Raw genomic sequence first — 16,782 nt, 5'->3', positions numbered from 1 at the left:
GAAGAGAGAGGAAGAGTTAGGAGCAAAGGTCCTGGAGTGGGAAGCAACCACAGGGGCTTCTGGTCCTTTGGATCTCACCTTTGGAACCCTCACCTGCCAACCCAGGCCTCTTCCCCCAGAGGAAGTGATTCTGATTCATTTCATGCCTTGTCAGAAGCCCCTGATCTAGTCCAACCTTTCATTTCATAGAAGAGAAAATCATTCTTTTCACAGCTGCATAGTACTCCATTAAAAGATGCACCATAGCTTAAGTAAGCAGCCTGTTTTTAGATATTTGGGTGTTTTTTTTTTTTTTTTGTCTTTCTATCATTTCAAAGACTGCCACAGTGAATAATCTCATACATAAGTCACTTTGCACATGTGCAGGTGCCTCTGTAGTCTATTTTTGCTCCTAACTATCTGTGGTGACAGAGCAAGTTTGATTTTTCAATTTGCAATCTGTCGCAGATGGATACTTATGTAAAATTCAATAAAAGTAAATTACTAGAGAAGAGAATTGAAAAAACAACATGCAAAATGCAAGCCCGAATATTCTGTTCTCTCTCTCTCTCTCTCTCTCTCTCTCTCTCTCTCTCTCTCTCTCTCTCTCTCTCTCTGGCAGTGCCAGGGATCATGCCAGAGCTTCATGCAAGCTATGCAAGCATTTTACCCCCAAGTTGTACCCTGAGCTCCAAATATTTTTAATACACATAAACATTACTTTAATTACTATAAAAGTTTTAAATACTGATCTTCACATTTCTTTATTTTTCATTTTTTTTAGTTGTCAATGAATATTTATTTATATTTGGTGCTGAGAATTGAACACAGTGCCTTACACATGTCAGGCAGGTGCTCTACCACTGCACTATGACTCTCACATTTCTGCAACCATCTCACTGAGAGCCATTACACTGTGAAGCCACACTTGTCTACAGACCCCCACTTTGAGGATGGCAAGCCTAGTCCTCCAAAATAGGTTACTGGGTCAATGGTAAATGCATAGGCAGTTTTGCCAGATACTCCCAGGCTACCTTCCACGGGGATATGCCATTTTGCACACACTGGCCCCTTTCCCCACAAATTCACCAAAAACTGTGGTTGTCTAACTTGAATTTTTATTACCTTGATAGTTGAGAAGCCTAAGTGTTAATTGGTATTGCTCTTCTTATGAGTGAAGTTAAGTGTCATTTGTATTTTAAGCCCTGTTTGTATTTATTTTTTTACCCACTTTCCTACTGAATTCTTGGTCTTTTTCTTTTTGGTTCTGAGGAGTTCTTTATATGTTACGAATATTAGTCTCTGGTTTGTAATAAGAATTGCAATTTTTTTTTCAATTTGTCATTTGCCTTTTGATTTTACTTAATGTTATTATTTCGGGAGAAGGGGACATGCACAGGTTTGTGCTTTTTCCCATTGTTTAAAGTTGGTGCATTATAATCATACACAATAGTAGGGCTCGTTGTTACATAATCATACATAAGTTTGTGCTTTTAATGTAGTCAGAGTTGTTAATGGATTCTGGATCCCGAGTCATGGTTTTTCATTCTAAAATACAAAGGATTCTGCCCAAATTTTCTCCTAGTACTTTTATGGTTTTATCCTTAACATTTAAATCTTTTATCCAATTGCAATTTTTCCTAGTATAGGGTGTGAGGTCTTGGGTTTAAGTTTTATTTGTTTTGTTTTTACAAATGGCTACCTATTACCCCAGTTCTATTTATGAAAATCTCTTAAATACCACCTCTCTCATTAAAACTAATTTTCAACCATTTGGGATCATAATAGAAAAATCTCTATAATTTGTCAATTTTGTCCAAAATACCATTACAAGGAAAATTAGCTTTCAAGATATGATCTATAACTTTTTATTACTAGTAAACTCTGAATAACATAAATACAATACCAATCTATCTTCAAAAACCCTGTGGGGGGTCTTTAAAGGAAATTGAGAGAAGTGGGCCTTGATAGAGGGAACACTTGGTGAGACTGAGTTTTGCATTTCAGGTCCTCTCCTCAGCCTGTCTCCAGGAGCTGGGACCGCAGAGGCGTCCACCATGGTGGCACCGAGACCCCTGGTCATCTTGCTGCTGCTGCCCAGCCTCACCCTGCTGGTATCCCAACTCTGCAGCTCCCAGGATGTTTCCAGTGAGTCTAGCGGTGAGCAGCAGCTGTGCAGCTTGAAGGAGCACCCTACTGTGGCCTTTGAAGGTGAGAGCATCCCACAGGGTTGTCCCAAAGTCAGAAAGGAGGTCAGGCCTCAGCAGGGTGTTCCCAGCTGCTGGAAGCCCCGGGGGTGTTCATTTCCTGTTAGGGTACTGAGACTCATCATCCGATAGATATTTTAAGAAGAACAGGTAACATTGGACGGGAGGGGTCTGATTTTTGTCTCCAGGTAATTTATTCAGGCCCTTCATTCACCTCCTGGGGCCAGTGTAGTCTTTTGCTGGGATTCTTTAGTTAGAGAATGAAGTCCTACGGGCCTCAGGTGAGAGTGGCAAGATTTGGTGGTGGTCTCAGTGCTGTTCTGGAAGCATCGGCTCCGTTCCTTGGCTTCTGTAGGGGAGGATACAGAGGAGCCTGGAGAGTTCTGGAAGGCTTCCTTCTTGCTCTAAGTCAGCTGCAGGGATGCCTGGCTTTGGAGTCCTGGGAACCCCCACGGAAAGGGGGCCCTGTGTGTCAAGGGAGAGCGTGGGAGTATCCTATTAAAGTGTTTCCCAAACTGGGATTTGTGAATCACTGGACATATTCCAAAGGGTCCATAAGTTCTTCATGGTTTCTAAAATTAGTATATACATTTGATGATAATCCAAAAAGCAAAACACAGACACCAGAGAGGCCTGGATGTTCTCCCATTAACCAGTTTGAGGGTCTCTAGTTGTGCTACGATCACATTCAAACGTCAGGATCTACCATCTAGGTGGCCGTGGCTCATGCTGGAATCTGCAGGCGTAGTGTCCAGGGTCCCTGGGTTCTTGAGTCTGATCAACACTGGCCTACTCCTCATGTTAACTCCACTGGGGAGAGCCAGCAGGGCAAGGAGATTGTCACCTCCTTTTACTAATGGGAAGACTGGGGGCTGGAAGACTCAGAGCAGAACCTCAAGGTAGGTCTGTCTCCTGACTCCACGGCCTGTGATAGAGCAATCAATCAGGTGCTGTCCTCTCCCGTGCCCTGGACAGGAGGACATACAACCCTGTCCTGTGGGATTCCACCTGGTCAGTAGGGCCCCATGAGATGGAAACCAGAGCAGAGAAAGCAATCAGTACTCTAAGGCTGGAGTGGGATTTGAGGGATAGAAGGGCCACAAGGATGGGAGTTGGGGGCTTCCTGGGTGGGGAGGCTGGGGCACTTTGAAAGTGTGGGTTCCACTTCCCTTTTCCAAGTGGGAAAGTTTCCAGCTGCCTTTTCTGCACTGAAGCTTTGAAGCCTTAAGTGGATTATAGGCAATTAGCAATGTCCTAAGCCTGCAGAATGCACATACCCTCAGATATCTGATGGCCCCTGGAGTGCTGGTGGTTGTCACTAAAGTGAGGGGACAGAAGGAACAGAATTCCTAGGGCTGTTGGGGAGCCCCTATGACAGCTCCTAATGGACCATTTCCTGGTCTGTGTCAGGCAAATTGTGTGTGTGTGTGTGTGTGTGTGGTGCGGGTAGGTGGGAGAGCCGGAGTGCCTGGGTTCCCTGAGACTATTTTGATCTTGAGCTGTGAATTAGACAAATCTGACTTCCCACTCCACCCTCCACTTCCCCATTCTGACAGCTTTGGGTTTTCCTATCCATTCACCAAATTATCATTTGTGGGGCGGGGGTGGGGTGCAGGGATAAAATGTAGGGCCTTGCACATGCTGGGCTCACCAAATTTTTGTGGGCCTGGGTGGTGCCCTGCACAGAGCTGGGCTGTGGGCTTAGAAAGGGAAGGGTATTTCCTGTGGGAACTCAGTTACCTCATGTCATTCCTTAAAGGGCTGCTGGCCTGGAATCAGGACTGTTTCTCAGGTCCCCTTGCACCTCTAGCACGGCTGATCACACAGTAGGGACTCAGTTCACACGGGGTGAGCGACGAGGCCCTGCTGGTTCTGGACAGTTGCACTGACCCAGCCCAGCACTGACCCCCAGCCGTTTCCCTTCAGTCCTCACTGAGTGGCAGGTCTCCCACCTTGCAGCTGTGAGTTTCCCTGTCCCCTGACACCTGACGGATCTGTGAATAACCCCTGAGTACCCCAGAGGAGCTGCCAGTTCCAGAGTCTGACTGGCGGGTTTTCTGTTTGTAAGGTTAAATGCTCTCCCCTGGGTTTCTGTTAAGGGGGCCCACCTGTGTTTCTCCATGGCCTGCGTATTGTTCCACTTGCCACCGCCTGTCCTTTCTAGGAGGCCGGGAGAAGCCAGTCTGGAGTTAACACTGGCAGTGGTTAATCCACAAAGTGGGTAATTGAATTGACTATAATTAAAATCACAGGCGCGTCATGGAGAATGTCATTTTTCTCTTAAAGTCGCCGTCCAAAGCCTTTGCTGCACACGGAGCTCAGGACGTGCTTGGTGTTTTAAAGACAGCCTTCCCTCTGGTCCCTTTGCCTGTTTAATAAGAGGAGGCTGGCTCCCTTCCCAAGGCTCCCCTGGGACCGCGGCGCTGCGCCCGGCCACTCTCTCCCCCCTCACCCCTTTCCATTTGCCATGTGCCTTCCCAAGGGGCTTCAGGGGAGAGACAGACACTAGAAGAGGCCCCCAACCCCACTGTCCCCATTGTCTAATGCTCTGGCTCTGTTTCCTTTCCTTCCCTCCTTCCTGGGGGGAAAAAAACCTGAATGAAGACTGAGTTAAGTCCCCAGATGAAGTATTTGGTGTGGACTGGCCATGCCACCTCCTCCCCCACCCAGCTGCCCACATCTGGAATGCTCCTGTCAGCAGGAGAGAATTAAAGTATAACCTATTTGCCACTGATAGGGAGCACCTGGTCTGATGGGGACAGGCAAACCTCCTTACACACACACACACACACACACACACACTCACAACATGGGTACAGTCACTGTGACAGTAATATACAGTGTGAGTGGAACATAAAAGGTAGGAGAGAATGTGGAACAAAATACAACCAGAGTGGAGAGGTCATAACCCAGGAGGTCTTCCTGGAGAGGGAGGGCCCTTGGTTTAGTCTCTAAGGTAATACAACATCCTACAGGATTTCAAGAGTGGCCCTGAGATCAGCTAAAGTCCCACCCACTGGACTTAAGATCGACTCCTTTTGCCTATTACCCAAATGCCACTGAGGCTATATGATGGTTCTGTCAACCCATAGTCACCTGCTGGGAGCAGGGGCAGCCCTGAGGAATTTGCTTCTTTTTGCTGCAGAATTTCTTCTTTTTTAAGTCGTGCGTATCACAGTTTTCTGAAAAACATCCAACTCGCAAAACCTCCAGTTCTCCAGGGAGCGATTAAGTGTTTGCCTGTCGTGCAGAAATGAAGGGCTGCTTTTACTCTGTAGTGGAGGGATAATGAGCAATGATTTATTTCCCTTGGATTACTACACACACACACACACACACACACACACACACACACACACACGCCCTCCTCTGGGCCTTATGAGAGCCAGTAGCTGGTGTGCTGTGAGAGCGCAGTGCCTCCCATTCCCCTTCTCCTCCACCCCCCACAGACATCACTGCTCTCCCCTCGCAGGTGCCAGTTCTAGCTATGAGGCATGGGCTGAGCAAGAGTATTAAGCTGTCGTGGGCCAAGCTGGGAGCAGTGGGTCTCTTGAAGGAGGAAAAGTCAGCTGGCAGAGCTTAGGCGTGCCCTCCCAGAGACCACTCTGCCCATTAAATTCATTTGAAAAGTTAAGGCTTTGGCTTTGGCTAGGAAGAACCTTCTTTTAAAACAGGGGTGGACACTGACAGCCCACCCTCCATTCCTCCCATCTCTGCAGAATCTTGTCTGAAACCCTGTCTTTCCTTGTAGAAGTTGAGGGGTATAAATACATTCATTCAAACAGAAGGAGGTGCAGGGCTGAGCCTGGATATCCAAGAAGTAAGATCTGTCCAGGCCCCGGAAGAAACCTCGAGGGTAGAAGCACAGAGTGATGGGGTTATTAGGATGGCACTAAAGCAGAAGGAGCCCCTGGAGTCCAGGAGGGCTTCTTGGAGGAGGTGGGGTGGGGCGTGATAGGAACTATTCCATCAAGGGAGAAGAGAGGTGCAAAGGTTTGCAGGCTCTTATGGGATAGATGTGGAGGTGTGTGAAGTGTTTAATGTGACCAGGGTGAAGAGTTTGAGGGAGAGATGAAATATCGTTTTTGTTTTGTTTTATTTTGTTTTGTTTATCCCTAAATAATGGATCATTAGGCATTTAACTTGGGAGGACAATGGATTCCCAGAGGAGTCAAGACTTCTCCTAAGGAGCTGGGGTGGGATCCAAGGTTCAGAGTGACATAGCATACTCGCAAGATTGTTCTGGTTGCCTTTGAGAAATAGACTAGAGGGGGCAGGAGTGGAAGCCAGGCTGGTCAGGAGGCTGCTGGCACCAGTCCAGGCAAGAGATGATGACGGCTTGTGTGCGGGAGTCGGGTCCAGAGAGAAAGAAGTAGATGGAGTTAGGGGACAGTCTGGAGTTAGAACAGACAGGGCACGCCAGTGTGTACTGGTGTGGCCGCTGAGGATAAGGGGGAGTAGAGGGCAGTTACAGGTGTCCCTTTGTGCATTTGTGGGGAGGGTGGAGACTTCCTCTGAACCAAGGGTCCCATGACTGCCTGCCCTGTGAGGTGGGCAGGTGGAACCCAGGCATCCTGGGGCCTCTACCCCACTTCACCCTGACTTTCACCTCTTTGCATCTCTGATCTGAGGCTGGTGCGGGGGGGGGGGGGGGGGGGGCTGGTCCAACAGTAACGGAAGGGTTACCTCTCTCTCCACCAGATCTGAAGCCGTGGGTCTCTAACTTCACCTTCCCTGGAGCCCGAGATTTCTCCCAGCTCGCTCTGGATCCCTCCAGGAACCAGCTCATCGTGGGAGCCAGGTAATGAGGTGCAGGAGAGTTGGGGCCAGGGGTGGGATGCTCAGAATTGGATATAGAGACGATTACTGGAGATGACCCACCTTCTGGGTTCCAGTCCTCTCTGTTAGACTCTTTCTGTGCGTGAATGTCTGTCCCCCCAGGAAGGAAGCAGGTGGGGGTCAGTGGGGGGGGGGCAGGGTCAGGGCCTGACCCTATCTGGCATCCCGATCTCAGCCAGCCACATTCTTTAGTGGTTGGCAGAAGTGAGAGCAGGGATGCCTGCTGGCCACCTCCTGCCCTTGTCCCTGTGGTGATGCCAGGACCTGCCTAGTTAGCCAACTCCCGGGAACTCTGCACAGAGAAGGTGCCCAGGAGCCCCCTGCTGGTCAGCTGGCCACCTGCGCCTCGGGTGCCCGTCAAAAGCCTTGGCTTTTATGAATGGCCTTACTTCCTTGGGGCCTATTCCGGGTAACCTCATTGTTCAGATAAAACTCTCTAGGGAGGCCCCATAAGCTCTTCTGGGTGGAGTGGGAGGGGCTAGTTCCTCAGAATCCTAGATCAGCATCCTATTAGGAAGGGAACTTAGAGATGGCCTATCCTATGGGTCTCAGAGTGGGTCCCTGAGTCAGCAGCTTCTGCAGCTGCTAGAATCTGGTTGAAAATGCAAACTCTTGGGCTTCTGGAATCAGAAACTTGGGGGCAGGGCCCCAACCTGTATTTTAACGAGCCTTCCAGGTGACTGGTGCAGGCTCAAGTTTGAGACTGGCTGGTGTGGTTGGATTGGTTTCATTTTAAACATAAGAAGCAGAGGCCCTGAGAGGGAAAGGGGACCTTCCTCATCTGGCACAGTGACAAAGGACACAGGGACCAGAACCCAAGTCTCCTAACCCCAGGCCTAGTTTTGACCTGTGGGTGAGTCTGTGTTATGCACTCTGAGTGCGCTGGTGGTTAGTTTTCCCTCTCTACCCCTGAGGTCCTGATTCAGTGGGTCTGGGGGTGGGGAGGCATCGCCCCTGGGTTGGGCCTTTCCAGGCTGCTCTGTGAAGCTGGCCTTCCTTGCCTTTTGGCCTTCTGTGCCTCTGACTCCCATTTGCTATGTGAAAAGTCTTGAACAGAACTGAACTGGGAACAGATGAGCTGGAGTTTTGTTCCAGGTGAACTTGACCTTTGAGTCTCAGTTTCCTCATCTGTAAATCCTAGATTTAGTCTCTATGCTGGCAGCCTTATAGGGCTTCTGTGAAGCTGGGGCTGAAAGCATTTTCTTTTCATTTTTTAAAAATATGAATTAACTGTTTATTTTGCACCGGCATTATGTGGTATGACGTAACATTCAGAAGTTACAAAAGAGCGCCCAGGGAAAAGCAGGGCCATGTCCTCACACCAGACCCTTCCTGGGGTGCCCTGCCTCCTCCTGAGGATCATCTGTATGTATGTAGGTATAAAGGAGACTAAACTTTATCGTATGGTGAAAAAAGTAATTGTTTCACTTCCTACTTTGAGATGATCATAGATTCTCGCTCAGTTGTAAGAAACAATGGAGAGATTCTATATACCATCACCCAATCTCCTCCAGTGGTCACATCTTGCTTAACTGTAGGGCAACATTGTAACCTGGAAACTGACATTCATGCTATCCTTCCATCCACTCTGATTCCACCAGTTTATATACATGAACTTTCTAAAACCCAAAGGGTAGCATCTGAAGACTCCTTGTTCTGAACCTTGTGAAAAAGCATTTTGGGAAAATAATGAATTTTTAAAAGTGTTTTGGAAATCACCATGTGCCAGGCATTATTTTATGTAGCATCTATGTAATAAATCATACATGCAGTAAATCATATGTGTGATAAATCACACAGGCAGTAAATTATTTTCTCTACACTGAACCCCAGGAGATGAGTTCTTATGATTACTTCTATTTTATGAACCAGGAAACTGAAGTGCTCCCTGATCCACTCTGGGGCCTCCCCATGTAAATAGTGGTTATGTTTTCTGGGTCCAGAGGCTTCCCTTGCACTGCTGAAGGCACCCTTGAGTCCTTGAACCAGGCTCTACTCTCAGATGGACAGGGAAAGCCCATCCTGGACTGGTCACTTATGCCTCTAGAGCTGAGGCTGTGGGTGCTTGTCTGCTTTTTCTCCTCCTTCTTTTTCTAGGGCACGTTCCTTCTTCCTTCTCTGACAGCCATGTTTTCTCTGTCTTCCTGACCCCCTTGGACCTGAAATTCAGGCTAGGGATATTTTTTCTCCATTTATAACCCCTCCTTGTTCCCTATGGGATTGAGGGCGGGTCTGACTGCAGAGATTTCTCTGTTCTCATCCTCCTGCTCCCAGAAGAGCCCTTGGAGATGCTGTGATGAATGATTTTTGATGGGATAAAAATGAATCGAGTGCTGCGCTGTTTCCCCTAATTTGTTAAAGCTGTGAGCAGCTGCCTGCGTCACCTGAGCACACAGCTGGGCCAGAGCCTAAGCTGGAGCCCATCTGTCCCCAGGCCAGGAGCGTGGGCCTGGGAAGCGCTGCCAAGACCCTGTGTGGGGCCTTGGGAGGGACAGCAGAGGCCCGGAGCCAAGGTCTCGAGGGAGCCCCACCCAGCTCCGGGATAGCAGAGGAGCTGAGTGGGGCCTGGGCCTGCAGCCAGAGCCAGGAGAGGAGTCTCCTGGCCTGAGGTGTCCCCTTCCACCCCTGGCCTCCTCCAGCAGGGCCCCTCCTTCCCTTTCTGGCTCACTCCACAACTTTCCCCTCATTTCTCTTCTCAGCAAAGCTGAGGTAAGCCAGAATCTTCTGAAGTAATTATTCCTAGAAATTTCAGGAACCCAAGGAGGAATGGCCAAAAGGAGAAGAAGGGGAAAAAAAAAAAGGAGATCCTTTGGGAAAAACCAAGATTTTACATCTGCCTGTCATTAATAACGCCTTTAATGTGTCTCCGTGGGCCTATGGAATAAACACTACAGGCATTAACTAGTTCTCCATCGAAGAGATGCCGGCACTGAGGCTCGCAGAAGGTCCCCCAGCAAGTGGCTCACCTGGGATTCTGTCTGTCTCTGCCACAGGGGCTGTCCCATGAACTTGAAGTCTCTTTCCTGTGGCACTCTGACTCAGGCATTCCGAGTCCCTGTGTGGCAGTCTTCTGACCCCAGAGCCGCACCAATACTTAAGAGCACACAGTATCTGATATTATTATTATTAGCAGCAACATTATTATTTTTTAAGGCTTTCAAGGAGCTGGCCACTGGATGAAAACAGTGTTTGGGGAAGATTATTGTAACCCTGAGGCCGTGACACACACCTGTAATCCCACTTACTTTGGAGGCTGAGATGGGGGAATCACAAGTTCAAGGCCAGCCTAAGCAACTTCACAAAACCTGCCTCAGCATAAGAAGTAAAAATAGCTGGGAATGTAGCTCATTGGGTTTTATTGAGCACTCCTGGGTTCAATCCCCACTACCACACCACAAAAATAATCGGAACACCATGCCCTAGAGGCAAGGAATAGAGTAATATAATAATAAAGGAGACAGAGTTTTCTGGGGAGGTGGCCAGGGAAAGGTCAGACTGGGGCGGAAGGCAGGTCCAGTCACTGACAACAGGAAATGAGGGCAAGTGGTGTGGGCGGTGGGAAGGGAGGAGAAAGCCGGCCTGCCTGAGTCCCGCAAGAGCTCTGTGAGATGAAGACTGAACAGAAACAGGGTTCGTGGTTGGGAAAAGTAGGAGTCAGGAGACAAGTTATGACAATTTAGTTTACAGATCTTTACTGGCTTTATTTTTGATTCTAGAATGCGGCAACACTTCATTCCATAAAATAGAATAAGGGCTCCAATGGGCTGAACCAAAGAGATTGGTTTTACATAGAAGGGCTTAAAAAAAAAAGCAGAAATAAAGAACAAAAAGCACTTTGGTTGTTTCAGAGTTACTTTCCTCATGAGGTGAGGACAGGGAGATAGAACAGTAGAAATAAATTGATTGGTGAACATCAGGTTACTTCAAGTTACCGTGTGTGTGTGTGTGTGTGTGTGTGTGTGTGTGTGTGTGAGTGAGAGAGAGAGAGAGAGAGAGAGAGAGAGAGGCGGAGGCAACTCCACTATCATGGCAAGTTGAAACTGGCCTTCTTGAGAAATGTGCCTGTTCTCTTTCTCCTGATGTCTCTGAAGGTCAGTTTCAGTTTGGTGATGGGGAACTTTAGCATGAGTGACTCAGTTTTGGTTTTTAGACCCAGTGTGAGGTTTTAGTCCAATAGAATGGTCTCCTCTAATTTTTATTTATTGGCATCAAGAGTTTCCTTTGGGGACCAACCAACAGCAGATATAACATAGTGCCTGGAGGTGGACAGGACTGAGTTTTAATCTCAACTCCTTGATAGACCATCTCAGTGACTTGGGCCATTGACCCAATCTGTTTCCTGACAGCAAAAATCGAGTTTCCTGTATCTATCACCAAGGTTGTGGGAAAGTTAAATGAGCTAATGGAGGTAAAGCCCTCCCTGTGTGTGGGCCCACCGGAGGCTCTCCGTAGCCAGTCCCCTGTCCTGGCATCCCATGAGGCCTGGGTCAGGAGGCTGCTTCCTGGGGTCTTGCCTGCAGAACCAGCTTGGCTTACAATTTCTGTTTCTGTTTTCACAGGAACTACCTCTTCAGACTCAGCCTTGCCAATGTCTCCCTCCTTCAGGTACATTTGCTTTTCTTCCCTTCCCTTCCTGTCATTTCCCCAACTGGGGGAGGGCCAAGGCAAGTGGTGAGGTTCAGAATTCAGTCCCTAGGATTGGTGACAGGAGCCACTTGCTCTTTTCCCTGGCTACAGACTAGACCCTGCTACCACGGTAATTGCCAGGATGATAGCTGGAAGCAAGGTGCAGCTCACATACACATGGAGGCACACACAGGGCTCTCTGCATTGTGCAGAGAGGCTGCTGATGGGCAAGGGGAGGAAAAGAGCACTGGTTGGGGTGGCCAGCTGTCCCTATTTGCCTGGGACCAAGGGGTTCTCCAAGATGCAGAATTTACAGTGGCTAAAACTGGGATTGAACCACGCAAACAGAGACAGTTGCTCATTCTAAGTCCAGAGCCTAAATCCACAGAAAAGTCTCAGAGTTCGGGTCTCAAGGGAAAGGGTATCCCTATTTCCTTTCTGAGCTTGGCCTGAGCAATCCCATTCTAACTCAGCATTTTCATTGAGCTGTGATTGATTTATTATCTGCTGCCAAGAATGACTCCCCAAGCATAATTCCCTAAGTGCTCTGAGAGGCTTTTTAATGGGACTCCTTGATCCAGAACATTTATTCCAGATTGAGAAACAGATGCCAAACCATCTCTGCAGAGGCTGAGCATTCCAGAGAAAGAATGGCCACCTCTTCCTCAATGAGGGAAGCGCCTTGCTTTTCATGTCTAGGAGGCTTCTTTCTCTCCCAGTAACCAAGCATACTTTGAGCACTTACTGTATATTAGAACTGAGCTGGGGGCTTCTTATGGTTTGGAGATGTCTGCCAAAAGCTCCTGTTAATGCAGGAAAATTTGGAGGTGGATGGTTAGATTATGAAAGCTGTTACCTAATTGGCCCATTTTCCTTTGGGTGGACTAACTGGGTAATAACTGTAAGCAAGCAGGGCATGGCCGGAGGAGGTGGGTCACTGAGGATGTGCCCTGCAAGAGTGCATCTTCCCTTCTGTCTCTACTCCCTTGCTGCTATGACAGGAGCAGTTTCCTTCTCACCATGCCCTTCACCCATGATGGCCTTTCTCACTGGGGCCCAGAGCAAGGGAGTGGGCCATCTATGGACTAATACCTCGGAAACCATGAGCCCCAAATGAACATTCCCTCCTCTAAGTTGTCCTTGCTTAGTATTTTGGTCACAATCACACAAAAGCTGCTTAAAATGGGACTAAAAGGATATAAGAAAGGGGAGCCCTTGATCTCCAGGGAAAGATAATGAATGATGCCTACAACCAAACTGGAACTTAGGAGTTCATCAAGTGCTGAACTACGTGCTATAGACTTTCACTGGAGCAGATGGCTAGGGAAGGGAGGCCTCCTTATTGAGCTGGTATGACATTCTGGTCTTCCTTTGAACTTGGATTCACACCCTGAGGGGCCATTGTAGCTCTTGGCTGGTCACCACAGGGGAGGTATCAGAGTAGAAAAGTTGTGCCCATTTGAGGGGAGGGATCAGGATGAATAAGGCAAGCTGAAAGGAAATCGCATTCATCCACTTACCTGTCCACTTGTTCTTCTATCCATATCTTTACCAGCCAACCTGTTCATCCATCCATCCAACTGCCCACCCAATAATAGTAAGTGAATATCTACTAAAGGCCAGGTCTAGTCCTACACATTGTATTAGGCATTTAAGTTCCAAAGGTGAAGCCCATCAGAAATCACATATGATTCCCTTTCCTGGAGGGGAACTGGGCAGCATGTTCCTGGGGCCCAGACTGGAGCAGGGCAGGGGAAAGCCTAGAGGTAGCCTTCTGTGGCCCACCAGCGTGATCACAAGCAACTAGTCCAAGTCTAGTTCCCAAGTGGTATCCACAGAAAACAAAACCAAGATGCCAAATTTAGCAGGTCAGGCTGGGGAAGGCCAGTGCAGAGGAGATTCGAAGTGGGCAGAAGCAAGTGGACCCAATGGTAACTGCCCTGTGTCCCAGGCAGTTGCTCTTTATTTGGTCCTCGTGGTCTGCAAATGAAGGTCTTCGGGCAGTGCCAAGGGGTTGAAGGGAAAAAGAGAGACAGATGTACAAAAATAATGGCAGTGCTGTGGGATGCGTGCATGGAGGGGTAGCCTCTAGGTATGAGGAACCCTCCGGGACCAGGAGGGTTTGCAAAGACTTCCCACAGGAGCTGCCTTTGAGGTATAACTCAAAGGATGTGTTTGGCAGGCAGTTAAGGGAAGAACAGAGGTGTGTGACAGCATGTAGCACTGAGGGGCAGGATCAGAGGGTGTGAGGGGGGGGGAAGGGTGGGAAACGAGGCCCTGGGAGAAAGAGGTCATCTTGCAGGGGGTCTTCACTGCTGAGCTTAGGGGTCCATATTTTATTTTGAAAGCAAGGAGGATCTATTAATGAGTTTTAAGCAGAGAAATGGCATGAATAGACTTGATGTTTCGATCACCAGATCCAAAGCAGAGACTGGATTAGTGACGAGCCAGTCAGGAGACAATTGAAATGTCCGGTAAGTGATGAGGCATTTGCAGGAAAGCAGCAGCCATTGGAATGGGGAGAAGACAGGAAGGGATCCTAATGTGTCAGAGTCACACAGGGCCACAGCCTCACATTTCAGCATCATCGGGCACACTGTCTTCTGTGTGAAGGTGACCGCTGGCATGGGGCATTTGCAGCCTTGGAAGAATTGGTGATACTTAGACCACACAGGTGACATCTAGGTTTCTGGCTTGCACAGCTGGGTACCATGAATTGATATGGAAGTGGGGCTGGCCTGAGTCTAGTTGCTGGTTCTCCCTTGCTCAGGGGTACTTAACTTGGGCATTGGGATTTTTTAAATCTCTCAAGTGATTCCAATATGCAGCTAAATTTAGGAGCCACTGCTGTAGGAAGTTCAGAAGGCCTTGTCTGTAGATGCTGCCCAGCTGGTTTGGCACAAGTCTTCTTGACAGCTGGTCTGCAGGTCATAGGTCATGTCCCTAATCAGATGTTAGGACTCTCTGCCTAATGACTGAGCCCTGGTTTGGCTCATCCTGCTTAGTATTGATCTGGTCTCAGCCAAGGGCAGGGATCTTTGGCAACCCCATAGCTCCTGCTTGAGGCAGGGATTCGGCTTCAGAGGATTCCCTGAAGAGCCCTGCAAACTAGTCCCAAGATTACCAGGATCTGGTTTCTCAGGGGTCTAACCTCAGAAGTTCAGACTGGATTCTCCTGACAGGAGGAAGGAAATAAATACATTTTATATTCACATTCCCGTAGTAGGAGGTACTGGCCAAAAAGGGAGAGAACACACTGGAGGCTTTGGAAAAACTATTTTGCTTCTTCTCTCAGGCTAGGGGCAGACCCTGGTCTCTGGTCCTCAGTGTGGTGCCTCAGGTCTGCTGTCTGGCCCTGGCATTTGACTCTAAATGCCACATTTCAGCAAGTACTCCAGCATGGCCCTCTCTGGGGGCTTCATTGTCCTCAGTGTCTATTACAAATGGCTCACCAGCGACCAACGACTGTAAAGAGCTCCACCATATTGCCGACAGGGGAAGACACACACATAAGTTAGAAGGCTTCATTACAGAGCCAAGTAAGTCTCCCACTTGGCCCCAGGGTATGATTTAAGCAAACTTAAACCTCAATGTTTTATTGATGGTTTAAATAATTAACACTCCTTAAAGAAAAATCTAAATGCAAACAGCTTATGCAAACCAGTGTCCATTAAAGGGACTTCTAAGTACCTAACTCTCATTAAACAATTAATGTAAACTACTATTCCTTAAGGAAAATTGAAATACCCAGCTCCTTCCCAACTCTCAAGCACCAAAGGGAGGGGAGGCCTGGAGGGGAGATGCAGCTAGGAACAGATGGAGCCACTGTGTCTGGGGCAGTGGGAGGAGTAGCGAGGGGTGAGCAGGGAAAAGCAAATCAACTCAACTGTGATGGTTATTATTGGTGTAACTTGATAAAATGATCTTGGGAAACTTCAAAAAGGAGGTGAGTGTTCATCAGTGTCATGGGGCTGCTAAGAAGACCAGCGCAGGCTGTCTTGAATTTGGCAATTAGGAGCTCCAGAGTGGTCTTTGCCAGGACAGTTCCAGGGGATGATGGGGGTGGAAGCCTAGTTGCAAATTGATCTTGGGGTGCCATATGTCCTGCAAGTGCAGAAGTGAGGACAGGCCTGCATGTGTACATCAGGATGCACAGTGGGGCTTTGTTTGAGAGACTGGGCGACATTGGGATGATTCCTGAGCTCCCTTCCAGCTATCTCTATGTCCCTCAAACTCAGATCTGGCAGCCTGGAGTTGTTAGAAGTCTAAATTCTGCGGAGTGGGGAACTTTAGGGTCAGAAGATGTGTTAATGCTCCGCCATCATCTCTGGCCCCCTCCTGTCCAGGATGGTTCAAGGAGACCATTGGCTACTCTCCCACAGCAGGAAAACCACCCAGCCACTCTGACTAGAGATCACCACTATGGAATTTCTGGGAACAGTCCTAGTTTAGTACTCTGCACAGCTGATTGAAAGTCTGTGTCTCTCTCCACTCCCTCACAGAAAGCCACTAAAGGCACTGTGAGAAGTTTTAATATGTACAGGTCCATGATGACAGAGAATGACAGAAGAGATGTCAGTGGAGAAGAGATTAAATGCCTTCTGTGAGTTAGAAAGTGGGTGGAGGGATCATCCTGTCTTAGCAGAGCAGAACAGCTTAAAGAGCAAGCTGAGTCCCCAGCAGGATCCGAAATTGGGGTGCTGGGGATTGTGGAATTTAAGGATGAACCACAGTTTTAAAAGCGGGAATTGATTGAGATTCTTCATAGGGAGGTTAGAACTCACTCACCCTCTTTGCCTAGCAAAGGAGACTGAACTCTTTCTCCAGAGACCACACTGGAAAGGCTTCATATAGGGACTGCAGGAAGGGTGAAGGACACGGATGGCGAGTGGGGCCAGAGCAAAGAGCTCAAGTGGAATTCTGCTACCCCAACTCCTGCCACATGCCCAGACTAGAGACTTGAGGAGTTTGCTGGAGAAACTCAACAAGGCCAGAGACCAGACTTCTAGATGTGACAGAGAGAACCTCCTGTGAGAGCCTAAGAGCACCCCACTGGCAACCTAAGAGAATCTACTCTATATAGCCACCACTCAACATAGCCCTACCCAGGGAGTTTGCAAGGGGCTATTTA

The 16,782-nt window shown here is 48.4% G+C and overlaps 1 protein-coding gene across 5 annotated transcripts in view; it reads left to right on the top strand.

Moving 5' to 3' along the window:
• The first annotated feature begins 2,036 nt into the window (after positions 1-2,036).
• The window catches only part of Sema5b (semaphorin 5B), a 38,048-nt gene continuing 23,302 nt past the window's right edge, over positions 2,037-16,782 (top strand). For all 5 annotated transcript variants that reach the window (XM_077794796.1, XM_077794804.1, XM_077794800.1 and 2 more), the window contains exons 1-3: positions 2,037-2,190; positions 6,888-6,987; positions 11,585-11,630. In XM_077794796.1, coding sequence (XP_077650922.1) covers positions 2,037-2,190; positions 6,888-6,987; positions 11,585-11,630 — 300 coding nt within the window. The remainder of the gene's footprint in view (positions 2,191-6,887; positions 6,988-11,584; positions 11,631-16,782) is intronic.

The sequence above is a fragment of the Urocitellus parryii genome, chromosome 2 (genome assembly GCF_045843805.1).
Source record: "Urocitellus parryii isolate mUroPar1 chromosome 2, mUroPar1.hap1, whole genome shotgun sequence".
Taxonomy (NCBI): Eukaryota; Metazoa; Chordata; class Mammalia; order Rodentia; family Sciuridae; genus Urocitellus; species Urocitellus parryii.
Note: the sequence above shows the minus strand (reverse complement) of the source record. Positions and strands in the feature narration are given on the sequence as shown.